The sequence below is a fragment of the Oncorhynchus clarkii genome, chromosome 33, assembly GCF_045791955.1.
Source record: "Oncorhynchus clarkii lewisi isolate Uvic-CL-2024 chromosome 33, UVic_Ocla_1.0, whole genome shotgun sequence".
In the NCBI taxonomy this organism is placed as follows: Eukaryota; Metazoa; Chordata; class Actinopteri; order Salmoniformes; family Salmonidae; genus Oncorhynchus; species Oncorhynchus clarkii.
In genome coordinates, this window is record NC_092179.1 from 3,153,535 (window position 1) to 3,168,064 (window position 14,530).

Consider the following 14,530-nt stretch of genomic DNA (forward strand, 5'->3'; position numbering starts at 1 on the left):
ACTAGCCACTTTAACTATGCCACTTTGTTTACATACTCATCTCATATGTATATACTGTACTCGATACCATCTACTGTATCTTGCCTATGCTGCTCTGTACCATCACTCATTCATATATCCTTATGTACATATTCTTTATCCCCTTACACTGTGTACAAGACAGTAGTTTTGGAATTGTTAGTTAGATTACTTGTTGGTTATTACTGCATTGTCGGAACTAGAAGCACAAGCATTTCGCTACACTCGCATTAACATCTGCTAACCATGTGTATGTGACAAATAAAATTTGATTTGATTTGATTTTGATTTGATTTGATTTGAAATGTCAGGAATTGTGAAAAACCGAGTTTAAATGTATTTGGCTAAGGTATATGTAAACTTCCGACTTCAACTGTACATATTTTGTTCTAGAGATCCTGAAGAAACTAATAATACTGTCCACTGCTGACGCTGAGGTTTCATCCATGAGAGTGAGAATTGTGGTCTTGGTTGGAAATCTTTGAGCCAGTTCCCTGACAGAGTCCAAAAATTGTTTTAGTTAACAGACATAGTGAACATACACTGCGAACCTACAAGTCAGAGGGGTTTAGGAATTTAGACACATTTTCAAACGTTGACATTATTCCCCTTTAAACCATTTAGTGAAATTGCATAATATGGTTTAAAGGAAGTAGTTATGTAAATGGCACCACCAGCACCATGGTGCCAAGAGGAGGCATCACACATGATCTCACCTCATAACAGACCCAGCACCAGGATAAAGTGACTAAAGGGGAAGTTAAAATTGACACATTTTCCGGGGTTCTTGCATTGGAATGATTTGTAATTCTGCTTATATCACACTATACCACAATAAACATGTTCAAATGCCGAGACATAGAGACCATTGAGTGCTTTTCAAGTGACAGTTGTCTCGAAATTATGGAACGCCGTTTGGGTCTTTACGTGTCAAAACAATTCACGTCAAATGACACTATTTGACACGTCAAATAAGCTTCCAATTTGACTTGTCAAATAACAATTCTATTAGAATGTTGTGTGTGATGAATTTGCACATGCAAGCCAAGCGCCACAACTAACAGTAGCACTGTCAAAGCAGTACAAAAAAGTCTGCAAACAGGCAAACATCGGCCACGAATGATGTGTTTACAATACGCGTTGGTAATAAAGCATTATTTGTTCGACCGCAACTTCTGGGTTAGCTAACTTCTTGGTACTTAGCTTGCACCAATACATCAAGCCTAAAAACAATGACCAGTAGAAACTGCAGTCATTTTCATTGTCCTTAACAATGATTTAGGAATCCTTGTGAGTAAATATTAGCTAGTTAGCCACTTGTTCGTCTATTGAAATTGAACTTCAGTTATTAAAATAATTAGCTAGCCAGCTACTTAATCCTGTTGCCCAAAGATAACATTATAAACAGCCAGCTAGTTTAATCTGGCTAATGAGGCTTGACCTGACTGGGTTATGTGTTGTGAAATTGGAAAAAATAAGGATTAGGCACAATAGTGGAATTTGCGGTTTGCCTTCAAAATAAAACAACCTCTGAAAGGGACACAGAAGGTTACAATTGGTGGAATTATGCCATGTTTAGACTAGATAATGTTAAACATGGTTAGAATGTGAAGCAATGAAATGGGTTACCAGTCTACTCGGTGACACCCGCAGAACACAATTGTGAAGAGTTTACGCAAATATTAGCGTTGTAGCTCTTATCGCAGGACTGTGACCGTGTAAAATCACCTCCCCAGTCAGCCTATTGTATGTATTGACATTCATATTGCACTGTACAGCTTTACGTAAGTATTGGGGATCAATGAAATGGTGTATCAGTCTACTCAATTCCCAATATATTTTTTCCCACTCCAAAACATCTACGCAGTATTGTTTTTCCTCTGGAATAGTGTTCAATACACATGGCTTAACAATAAATGTGGCTCAATTCACAGTTGTTTCAGAGTCGCGCAATAAGAGCTATGACGCTAATGTTTCTCTGGGTGTCACTGAGTAGACTGATACCCTTGGTAAGGCTGTACAGTGAAATAAGTATGCCCCCAATGCAATTCTAAAGTCTAATACATCCAGTGTGATTTCAACAGCTTTTTGTCAAATTAACAAATTGTCTTTTGTTGATTTTATATAACGCGTTTAGCATGATCTATTCAATTATGGCATAATTCTATATGTATTAATTTGCATCACTGTCAATTACATACTTTTATTTTGAAAGCTAACTGCAAAGTCCACTATTGTGGCTAGCTTCACATATATGGGTCAGACCACCATTAATCAAATAAGAACTACTAAAACTACTATAGCTACTAAAACAGATTTTGCTATATTTTTGGGGAAGAACATTGTTTGCATCCATGAGCTAGCTTGCTTTCTTTTATGACCAGCACTGTAGGTGCGCAAGACAACTTTACCAGCATCATAGCATGTGTATCGATGAATCGTTGTGACATATGAAATACGAGTGATAGTGTAATCAATGTGTAATAACTATGTAAAACATGTAGGAACGCGTTAAATTATTATGTGACGTGCAGTCATATTCAGGACCTGATTAGTCAACAAGCTTATTTGACACGCAAAGACCCAAACAGCGTTCCACATGAAATCTGTATCAGCACAATGGACATTAAAACTTCTTACGGATAGGCGGGACAGTCGCCTCCCTCTTGGGCAAAAATCAGGGAAAATGCAGCGGCAAATTCCCAAAAATTATATAAAATCAAACTTTCATTAAATCACACATGTAAGATACTCAATTAAAGCTACACTCGTTGTGAATCCAGCCAACATGTCAGATTTTAAAAAGGCTTTTCGGCGAAAGCATAAGCATAAGAAGCTATTATCTGATGACAACCAAACAAAGAGGGTAGCATATTTCAACACTGCATGAGCTACACAAAACGCAGAAATAAAATATAAAACATGCATTACCTTTGACGAGCTTCTTTTGTTGGAACTCCAATATGTCCCATAAACATCACAATTGGTCCTTTTGTTCGATTAATTCCGTCCATATATATCCAAATGTCAATTTATAAAGCGCTTTTGATCCAGAAAAAAACAGCTTCCAAAAAATGCAACGTCACTACAAAATATTTCAAAAGTTGCCTATGAACTTTGCCAAAATATTTCAAACTACTTTTGTAATACAACTTTAGGTATTTTTAAATGTTAATAATCGATCAAATTGTAGACGGGTCTATCTGTTGTTCAATACAGGAAGACAACAAACCAGCGCTACTTTTCACATCTTGCGCAACTCTCAACAGTGTTACCCAGTTCCTAGTTGGCTTACTTCTTCATTGCACAAAGGAATAACCTCAACCAAATTCCAAAGACTGGTGACATCCAGTGGAAGCGGTAGGAACTGAAAACCAGTTCCTAAGAAATATTGTTTGCCAACGAGAAATCCCTGAACAGACAGAGACCTCAAAAAAAAAAAATCTGAACGGTTAGTCCTCGGGGTTTTGCCTGCTACATAACTTCTGTTATACTCACAGACATGATTCAACAGTTTTAGAAACTTCAGAGTGTTTTCTATCAAAATCTACAAATAATATGCATATCTTATATTCTTGGCAGTAGCAGGAAGTTGAAATTGGGCACGCTATTTATCCAAAAGTGAAAATTCTGCCCCCTAGCCCCAAGAGGTTTTAAAACAAGGCTATTTTAGTAATGAACATAGGCTACAAGAACAGTGAATGCAGCCAAAAATACAGCTGTCTTAACAAAATTATGCAAACTGTATGCTTAAAGTAACAGCCTAGTTACTCATGCATGCAAAACAAATACTGAATAGCAGTGTAAAGGAAATGTTAATGTTTGTGCTTTTCTTATAACTCATTTCTGTCTTCTATTCATGTGCTGTTCTAATAACCAATTTCTGTCTTCATGCAAGTGGCTGACTGTACAAATACCCACTATCAGTAGCTGCAATTTGGCAGTACACCCAGACCGTGTTTTGAGAACGAACTAAAGATATCTCAGTTTCAAGGTCTCAGCTTAGAGAGAAGAAGCCTCGTGAGGTGTTGGTCTGTCACATGTTATGAAACAAAACGATAATGATACAATCTTCGGCAAAATCATTCGCAAGGAGATTCCTGCAAAAATATTATTTGAAGGTGTATCACCCCCGATAATTCATTATGCTAAATCATGTAAATATAATTTGTCTGTGTATAGCCGTATATAAGACAACTGCTGGGTCTGCCCAGGAAGAGGTCCTGATTGACATGTGTACTATGGTGCATTGAGTTGGTTGGAACCTCTCCAGTGCGCTGACAATAAACAAGTATTAATTTAACTGACTTTGAGTGTCCCTGTGTAAGAATTTCCAGACAGCAGTTTGGCTTAGAATACCGACACAACTGCGAATGTGAATTAATGAATGTTAACAGAACAAAACAGCAGTACCAAGTAGTAGGCCTAGTAAACAAAATATCAGGTTGATAAAGGTATGAAACAATCTATATTGCATTAACAGTTAACAAACGCAGTAACGAAAAAGTGAATGGAGATCCAAATAACCAAAGCATAGCCTGCAGCCTAACACAGTGAGATGCAGCCATGCACATCTGTCTTGCAAATAAATAGGCCTATAAGCCCCCTTCAAACATGGAAAACCATGCTGCTAGGCGCTCATGAGTTCAGCAACAATAGGCTACCAAGAAAACCATAGTAGAATATATACAGTACCAGTCAAAAATTTGGACACACTGACTCATTCAAGAGTTTTTCTTTATTTTTGACGATTTTCTACATTGTAGAATAATAGTGAAGACATCAAAACTATGAAATAACACATATGGAATCATGAGGTAAACAAAAAAGTGTTAAACAAACCTAAATATATTTATATTTGAGATTATTCAAATAGCCACCCTGCCTTGATGGCAGCTTTGCATACTCTTGGCATTCTCTCAACCAGCTGCATGAGAAGGTCACCTGGAGTGCATTTCAATTAACAGGTGTGCCTTGTTAAAAGTTAATTTGTGGAATTTCTTTCCTTCTTAATGCGTTTGAGCCAATCAGTTGTGTTGTGACAAGGTAGGGGTGGTATATATAATATAGCCCTATTGACATAAGACCAAGTCCATAGTATGGAAAAAAACAGCTCAAATAAACAAAGAGAAACTACAATCCATCATTACTTGAAGGTCAGTCATTCCGTAAAATTTTAAAAACTTTGAAAATTTCTTCAAGTGTAGTCACAAAAACCATCAAGCGCTATGATGAAACTGGCTCTCATGATAACCGCCAAAGGAAAGGAAGACCGAGTTACCTTTGCTGCAGAGGATAAGTTCATTAGAGTTAACTGCACCTCAGATTGCAGCCTAAATAAATGCTTCACAGAGTTCAAGTAACAGACACAGCTCAACATCAACTGTTCAGAGGAGACTTATTTTTTTTATATATATTTTTCACCTTTATTTAACCAGGTAGGCTAGTTGAGAACAAGTTCTCATTTACAACTGCGACCTGGCCACGATAAAGCATAGCAGTGTGAACAGACAACAACACAGAGTTACACATGGAGTAAACAATAAACAAGTCAGTAACATAGCAGAAAAAAATAGTCTATATACATTGTGTGCAAAAGGCATGAGGAGGTAGGCAATAAATAGGCCATAGGAGCAAATAATTACAATTTACCAGATTAACATTGGAGTGATAAATGATCAAATGATCATGTGGAAGTAGAGATACTGGTGTGCAAAAGAGCAGAAAAGTAAATAAATAAAAACAGTATGGGGATGAGGTAGGTTAATTGGGTGGGCTATTTACAGATGGACTATGTACAGCTGCAGTGATCGGTTAGCTGCTCAGATAGCAGATGTTTAAAGTTGGTGAGGGAAATAAAAGTCTCCAACTCCAGCGATTTTTGCAATTCATTCCAGTCACAGGCAGCAGAGAACTGGAAGGAAAGGCGGCCAAATGAGGTGTTGGCTTGAGGGATGATCAGTGAGATACACCTGTTGGAGGACGTGCTATTGGTGGGTGTTGCCATCGTGACCAGTGAACTGAGATAAGGCGGAGCTTTACCTAGCATGGACTTGTAGATGACCTGGAGCCAGTGGGTCTGGCGACGAATATGTAGCGAGGGCCAGCCGACTAGAGCATTCAGGTCGCAGTGGTAGGTGGTATAAGGTGCTTTAGTAAGAAAACGGATGGCACTGTGATAAACTGCATCTAGTTTGCTGAGTAGAGTATTGGAAGCTATTTTATAGATGACATCTCCGAAGTCGAGGATCGGAAGGATAATCAGTTTTACTAGGGTAAGTTTGGCGGTGTGAGTGAAGGAGGCTTTGTTGCGAAAGCCGACTCTAGATTTGATTTTGGATTGGAGATGTTTGATGTGAGTCTGGAAGGAGAGTTTACAGTCTAGCTAGACACCTAGGTACTTATAGATGTCCACATATTCTAGGTCGGAACCATCCAGGGTGGTGATGCTAGTCGGGCGTGCGGGTGCAGGCAGCGAACGGTTGAAAAGCATGCATTTGGTTTTACTAGCGTTTAAGAGCAGTTGGAGGCCACGGAAGGAGTGTTGTATGGCATTGAAGCTCGTTTGGAGGTTAGATAGCACAGTGTCCAAGGAAGGGCCAGAAGTATACAGAATGGTGTCGTCTGCGTAGAGGTGGATCAGGGAATCGCCCGCAGCAAGAGCAACATCATTGATATTTACAGAGAAAAGAGTCGGCCCGAGAATTGAACCCTGTGGTACCCCCATAGAGACTGCCAGAGGACCGGACAACATGCCCTCCGATTTGACACACTGAAGGATGGATATAGGTCTGTAACAGTTTGGGTCCGGCTGCACAGGGATGGCGGTTATGGTATCGTCCTTGAGCCTGAGGTGCACCCGTGACCGGCTCGGAAACCGGATTGCACAGAGGGGGATGACCGCAGCAGCTTTCCAATCCTTGGGGATGTCAGACGATGCGAAAAAGAGGTTGAACAGGCTGGTAATAGGGGTTGCGACAATGGCGGCGGATAGATTCAGAAATAGAGGGTCCAGATTGTCAAGCCCAGCTGACTTGTATGGGTCCATGTTTTGCAGCTCTCTCAGAACATCTGCTATCTGGATTTGGGTAAAGGAGAAGCTGGGGGGGCTTGAGCGAGTAGCTGCGGGGGGGGGGGGGGGCTGTTGGCCAAGGTTGGAGTAGCCAGGAGGAAGGCATGGCCAGACGTTGCGAAAAGCTTGTTGAAGTTTTCGATTATCATGGATTTATCGGTGGTGACCGTGTTACCTAGCCTCAGTGCAGTGAGCATTTGGGAGGAGGTGCTCTTGTTCTCCAAGGACTTTACAGTGTCCCAGAACTTTTTGGAGTTAGAGCTACAGGATGCAAATTTCTGCTTGAAAAAGCTGGCCTTTGCTTTCCTGACTGAATGTGTGTATTGGTTCCTGACTTCCCTGAACAGTTGCATATCGCGGGGACAATTCGATGCTATTGCAGTCTGCCACAGGATGTTTTTGTGCTGGTCGAGGGCAGTCAGGTCTGGAGTGAACCAAGGGTTATATATGTTCTTAGTTCTGCATTTTTTGAACAGAGCATGGTGAGGAAGTTACTTTTAAAGAATGACCAGGCATCCTCAACTGACGGGATGAAGTCAATATCCTTCCAGGATACCCGGGCCAGGTCGATTAGAAAGGCCTGCTCGCAGAAGTGTTTAAGAGAGCATTTGACAGTGATGAGGGGTGGTCGTTTGACCGCGGACCCGTAGCGGATACAGGCAATGAGGCAGTGATCGCTGAGATCCTGATTGAAGACAGCGGAGGTGTATTTGGAGGGCAAGTTGGTCAGGATAATGTCTATGAGGGTGCCCATGTTTACGGATTTAGGGTTGTACCTGGTGGGTTCCTTGATGATTTGACTGAGTCAATCAGGCCTTCATGGTCGAATTGCTGCAAAGAAACCACTACTAAAGGACACTAATCAGAAGAAAATACTTGCTTGGGCCAAGAAACACGAGCAATGGACATTAGACCGGTGGAAATCTGTCTTTTGGTCTAATGAGTCCAAATTTGAGATTTTTGGTTCCAACTTCCATGTCTTTGTGAGATGCAGAGTAGGTGAGCGGATGATCTCTGCATGTTTGGTTCCCACCGTGAAGCATGAAGGAGGAGGTGTGGTAGTGTGGAGGTGTTTTTCTGGTGACACTGGCTGTGATTTATTTAGAATTCAAGTCACACTTAACCAGCATGGCTACCACTGTCACAACATCCGCCGAAGTCCCGTCCCTCTCCTTGTTCGGGCGGCATTCGGCGGTCGACATCACCGGTCTTCTAGCCACCGACGATCCACTTTTCATTTTTCATTTGTTCTGTCTTTGTCTTTCACACCTAGCTTCACTCAACCAATGACCTGTTTATTATTTAACCCTCTGTTCCCCATGTTTTGTTTGTTAGTGATTGTTCTTTGTACATCGGTCCGTTTTTGTAGGCTCGCTATGTTGCTTTTTATTTTTGTAAATTTGAGTAAAGTATGTTGATTACTCATATCTGCTGTCCTGCGCCTGACTCTCTACACCAGCTACACACAGGACCATTACAACCACAGCATTCTGCAGCGATACACCATCCCATCTGATTTGCGTTTATTGGGACTATAATATATTTTTCAACAGGACAATGACCCAAAATACACCTCCAGGCTGTGTAAGGGCTATTTGACCAAGAAAAGTGATGGAGTGCTGCGTCAGATGACCTGATCTCCACAATCACCCAAACTCAACCGAATTGAGATGGTTTGGGATGAGTTGGACCGCAGATTGAAGTAAAAGCAGCCAACTAGTGCTCAGCATATGTAGGAACTCCTTATATATGTAGCTATACCCAGGGGCGTCATTTGGAATTTTGCATTGGAATTATATTGAATTCTGCTTACATCACACTATACCACAAAAAACGTATTCTGTTTATATCACACTATTCCACAATAAACATAAAAGTTTAAATGCATTTGACCAAGAAGTAACAGTTTGGCGCGAAATCTCAGCTGCTCTCTAGCAGCACCATGGACAGAGCACTACAAACTAAAGCAGATTAAAAACATGTTTTAAAACAGCTAGATTCTTTCTTACCTTTTCAGACCAGTTGAAGCCTCCTTGATGCTCTGTGGAACTTCCTGAGTAATTGATCTTTCCATTCTCCCCCAAATCTTCTTGTAAATCAAATCAAATCAAATCAAATCAAATTTTATTTGTCACATACACATGGTTAGCAGATGTTAATGCGAGTGTAGCGAAATGCTTGTGCTTCTAGTTCCGACAATGCAGTAATAACCAACAAGTAATCTAACTAACAATTCCAAAACTACTGTCTTGTACACAGTGTAAGGGGATAAAGAATATGTACATAAGGATATATGAATGAGTGATGGTACAGAGCAGCATAGGCAAGATACAGTAGATGGTATCGAGTACAGTATATACATATGAGATATGTAAACAAAGTGGCATAGTTAAAGTGGCTAGTGATACATGTATTACATAAGGATACAGTCGATGATATAGAGTACAGTATATACGTATGCATATGAGATGAATAATGTAGGTTAAGTAACATTATATAAGGTAGCATTGTTTAAAGTGGCTAGTGATATATTTACATCATTTCCCATCAATTCCCATTATTAAAGTGGCTGGAGTTGAGTCAGTGTCAGTGTGTTGGCAGCAGCCACTCAATGTTAGTGGTGGCTGTTTAACAGTCTGATGACCTTGAGATAGAAGCTGTTTTTCAGTCTCTCGGTCCCAGCTTTGATGCACCTGTACTGACCTCGCCTTCTGGATGATAGCGGGGTGAACAGGCAGTGGCTCGGGTGGTAGATGTCCTTGATGATCTTTATGGCCTTCCTGTGACATCGGGTGGTGTAGGTGTCCTGGAGGGCAGGTAGTTTGCCCCCGGTGATGCGTTGTGCAGACCTCACTACCCTCTGGAGAGCCTTACGGTTGAGGGCGGAGCAGTTGCCGTACCAGGCGGTGATACAGCCCGCCAGGATGCTCTCGATTGTGCATCTGTAGAAGTTTGTGAGTGCTTTTGGTGACAAGACAAATTTCTTCAGCCTCCTGAGGTTGAAGAGGCGCTGCTGCGCCTTCTTCACAATGCTGTCTGTGTGAGTGGACCAATTCAGTTTGTCTGTGATGTGTATGCCGAGGAACTTAAAACTTGTTACCCTCTCCACTACTGTTCCATCGATGTGGATAGGGGGGTGTTCCCTCTGCTGTTTCCTGAAGTCCACAATCATCTCCTTAGTTTTGTTGACGGTGAGTGTGAGGTTAATTTCCTGACACCACACTCCGAGGGCCCTCACCTCCTCCCTGTAGGCCGTCTCGTCGTTGTTGGTAATCAAGCCTACCACTGTTGTGTCGTCCGCAAACTTGATGATTGAGTTGGAGGCGTGCGTGGCCACGCAGTCGTGGGTGAACAGGGAGTACAGGAGAGGGCTCAGAACGCACCCTTGTGGGGCCCCAGTGTTGAGGATCAGCGGGGAGGAGATATTGTTGCCTACCCTCACCACCTGGGGGCGGCCCGTCAGGAAGTCCAGTACCCAGTTGCACAGGGCGGGGTCGAGACCCAGGGTCTCGAGCTTGATGACCAGCTTGGAGGGTACTATGGTGTTGAATGCCGAGCTGTAGTCAATGAACAGCATTCTCACATAGGTATTCCTCTTGTCCAGATGGGTTAGGGCAGTGTGCAGTGTGGTTAAGATTGCATCGTCTGTGGACCTATTTGGGCGGTAAGCAAATTGGAGTGGGTCTAGGGTGTCAGGTAGGGTGGAGGTGATATGGTCCTTGACTAGTCTCTCAAAGCACTTCATGATGACGGAAGTGAGTGCTACGGGGCGGTAGTCGTTTAGCTCAGTTACCTTAGCTTTCTTGGGAACAGGAACAATGGTGGCCCTCTTGAAGCATGTGGGAACAGCGGACTGGTATAGGGATTGATTGAATATGTCCATCAAATGTCAGTTGAATTAGCTTAGCTTTCCTCTGGTGCAGCATGCTTTTTCTGTGCTGACTGAACACTTTTGTCAAAGTGGAAAATGTGTTATTGCACGTAGCTTCCTCAGTGACAATCTCACTCATGAGCCCTATGATTTAATGTTTAATATCCTGTGACGTGTATGTGGCATTGTAGGGTATGGTGCTAAACACCTTGGCAAGTTCCTTGTATTTCCAGAGAGTATGTTTCATCCGCAATCGCTGACACAAACATGCGATTTCTTGCCAGCTGCCCATCATTAACAAGTGTTAATACCTCAGTACCCATACCCAAACCTGTTTTTCTTTCCACAGTGCAGTGCATTTCAAATGCTATTTACTTGATGTGTGCCTAGCGAATCCATTGGTACTATCAATAGCATGCTTCGAGTTAGAATACCCAGCTTAGGAGAAGGCCGTGTCTGAAATAGCATTGGACCCAACACAGAACATTCTAAATGGGAAACAAAATGCTGCATCTGCCGTAACTGAGTATTCCAGACACTCTCGTTCTATCACAGGAAGTTGTTGGCACCTTAATTGGGGAGGACAGGCTTGTGGTAATGGCTGGAGCGGGATGAGTGGAATGTTATCAAATATATCAAACACATGGTGTCCATGTGTTTGATGCCATCCTAATTGCTATTTAATGAACGTTTTTGGACAGAAAACCTGTGGCTATGGTAGGATTCTAGGCTAACCTGGGCTGGTACCTCTGTTCCATGATCGTCAGGAACAGTTGGAGGTGGAGGCGGCTGTGGAGCTATTATCCTGGTGGCGCTTGTGGAAGAGGGGGAAGGCTCTGCACTCAGAAATAGCTAGAGCTTGGATGCTGGGATAGGTGGCTTGATGCTGCTGCTGCTCATAGCTCTCTTTTGGCTTTGTTTGAGTACTTTGCGAAGCCAATTACTGATATCCAACATGGTAGTGGCAGATTAGCTGGTTCGCGCTAGCTAAATAGGCTAAGGTTAATAACACTAACAATTTTTACAGCTAGCTAAGAAGCGAACTAAACTCTGTAATGGTGGGGTATGAGGCAGAGTTGAGTGAAGCAGCTTCAAGAGTAAACTTGACCTTGCCCTAATAAATGATATTACAGACTGAGGCCTATCATTTATTCACTTAGCCTACCACAGATGAGATTTTCCCACATTTTATGGAAACCCAAAGGAGTCAAACCTAACCGCCCAAGTGGCTCTCCACAGCCCCCTTACACATACCGCTGAACGCTCTGTCCATGGTGCTGACACAGCTCAGCGAAGATACAGATTTTACGCCAACCTGTGTCACTCAATCATTTAGAGCTTTTTTGCTATTTTTACATAGGGACATAAAACTAAAACTGCCAAGTTTCAACTTGCCCTCTCATGGATTTGGGTATGCCTCATAATGCTCTCATGTACTAACCTGAATACCAGTTTGTTTTTGCTATCATGCCAACTCCTTGTCACTCATTGTCATGCCAATGATGTTTGGCTTGATAATGAACAATGGAGTTGGCAAGAGGACCAACAGATCTGGGACCAAACTCATTCACCACCACCACACAAAAAAACTAAGTGTTAAGACACACCTGAAACCCTGAAAACGATTAACCGTTAGCTATTAAATCCAATATACCAACATAGCCCTGCTTTTCAACATGAAATAACATAATTTCCTTCCACACTGGTACATTTCCAGTAGTTGGTTACCTACCTACTTTCCTTCCATAATATACAATAAGGCACTGTTCCATAACAACATATATATTCAAAGCACGTTAGATGCATGTTGAATCAACGACAACTAGTCATTATAGGATGCAGGGGGGGGGGGGGGGGGGGGGGTCGCGCGCTTACCTTGTACCCCATGTTATCCCGCCGTGGCGCGTGCAGTGTTTCTATTGTTGCCTAGTTACCTGCCTCCTGCAGTTGTCTCATGTCTCTTTGGGCCAGTGAGCAGCCTCTGTATGGAAACACAGACAGACAGACTGACAAACCTAATCAGAACAGAGAGAGAGCGCGATGGACAGAGGGGCATGCAGATTGATATAGCCTCGATTCATTGACAAGCTTAATTGAGTAGTCTGCATTGCTGCATACATCTTCCGACCCGACCTACACAAGTGATGTTCCTTTTGCTGAACAAGTGCGTCTTTCCTCCTCTTCTGTTGCGCGGTTAGGTTATCGAGGCAATAGTCCCTACCATCAGTCGATGTTTACGGTTATAACGCGGTTATAGCCGCCATATTTAGGCTATTTATCGACCTATCGGCTTTTCTCTTATTATCCGCTCGAATGTTGGTTGTCGTGGGTGTCTGCACGGCACGGCGTTTTTGGCGATGGATGTGACGATGATCACGAGACGGGGCCGAAGGAGCGAGCTCTCGGTGCTGCGACAAAGCCCAGACCGATACTTTCATCTGCGCCGCCGTGAGATCTCTGCAGCAGCTGCGCAGCTCAGCCAAGGCACGCAATCCATCTCTGCAGGGGGAAGAAAGACAGAGAGGGAAGGGGTGAGCTGAGCACTAACAGTAGCCTAGTCAGAAAGATTTCTTTCCTCTTTATTATGAGAGTCTGAATCTGACTATTGGTCTAGATAAAGTGGATATCACAATTCATCAGCCCCTTTCACACACATGCTCAGGCTGTAATAAACACGCAAAGGGCACTGTTAAGGTAAGGGCTGCCAGGTTTCATCTCAGTGTTGCATGAATGCATTGAGTTATTATATAATTTCCTCTGAAATAGGGAAATAAAATGGTTGTCTTTGGATGGATGGTGATGGATGGGAAGTCTGAGAATCTGTAGGTCCCACCAATGTCATGAACAAGAGCCGGCTGGCTATTCATTAGGATGTAATTCTCCCATTGAGACAAAAAAAATATATGACATTTTTTGTTGTAGCCTATGTAGCATATATGTCTTCTACTCATCACCATCAAAAACATAATGCCGAGAGGCGAAAATGTAATTCCCTAACCAGGAATCGAACCCGGATTACAGCGGTGAGAGCGTCAAATCCTAACCACTAGACCACCAGGGAGCAGTGTTAACTTTAACAATGAAGATTATTCAAACATTGATGATAAATATATGAAGTGAAGAAGAATGGAGAAAAAAGCAGTACCTTTACCAGGCTAATTCGGGGTAAATTTTACAGAGGATATATTCAAGAAGCCGTCGTCCAACAAGTTAGTCGAGGTTGTGCCACCAGCAATTAACAAATGTAGCGAATTCGGGATGCAATTTCTACCAAGAATGAACATACTCACCGTTCCCGACCCAACATCCTCTTTCACTCTGAATGCGTCTTCCTTTTCCTCTCGTCATTTCCAGTCACAACTTGTAGACTTGTTTACGTGCTGCCGTGCGTTTTGTTGCTAACCTTACTTTTCCACCTGCCAACTTTACGGTTTTTACTTTTATATTTTTAGTTTTTCCCTCGCTTGACTTTTTTCATTCAACTTTTTCACTCCGGACGCTTTATCTGGACGTGGTTCGTCAGGACCTCCACCAGCCGAAGCTAAGTAGTAACATTAACATGATACCTT

The 14,530-nt window shown here is 42.3% G+C and overlaps 1 protein-coding gene across 1 annotated transcript in view; it reads right to left on the reverse strand.

The window, feature by feature from the left end:
* Positions 1-13,432, reverse strand: part of LOC139392764 (ST6 beta-galactosamide alpha-2,6-sialyltranferase 1) — a 176,840-nt gene extending 163,408 nt beyond the window's left edge. Inside the window, exons 1-2 of the mRNA XM_071141011.1 lie at positions 13,099-13,432; positions 12,837-12,942 (exon numbers count right to left, since the gene is read on the reverse strand). Of these exons, the coding sequence (XP_070997112.1) occupies positions 12,837-12,848 (12 nt within the window). The 5' untranslated portion in view covers positions 12,849-12,942; positions 13,099-13,432. The remainder of the gene's footprint in view (positions 1-12,836; positions 12,943-13,098) is intronic.
* Between the last annotated feature and the right edge of the window lie 1,098 nt (positions 13,433-14,530).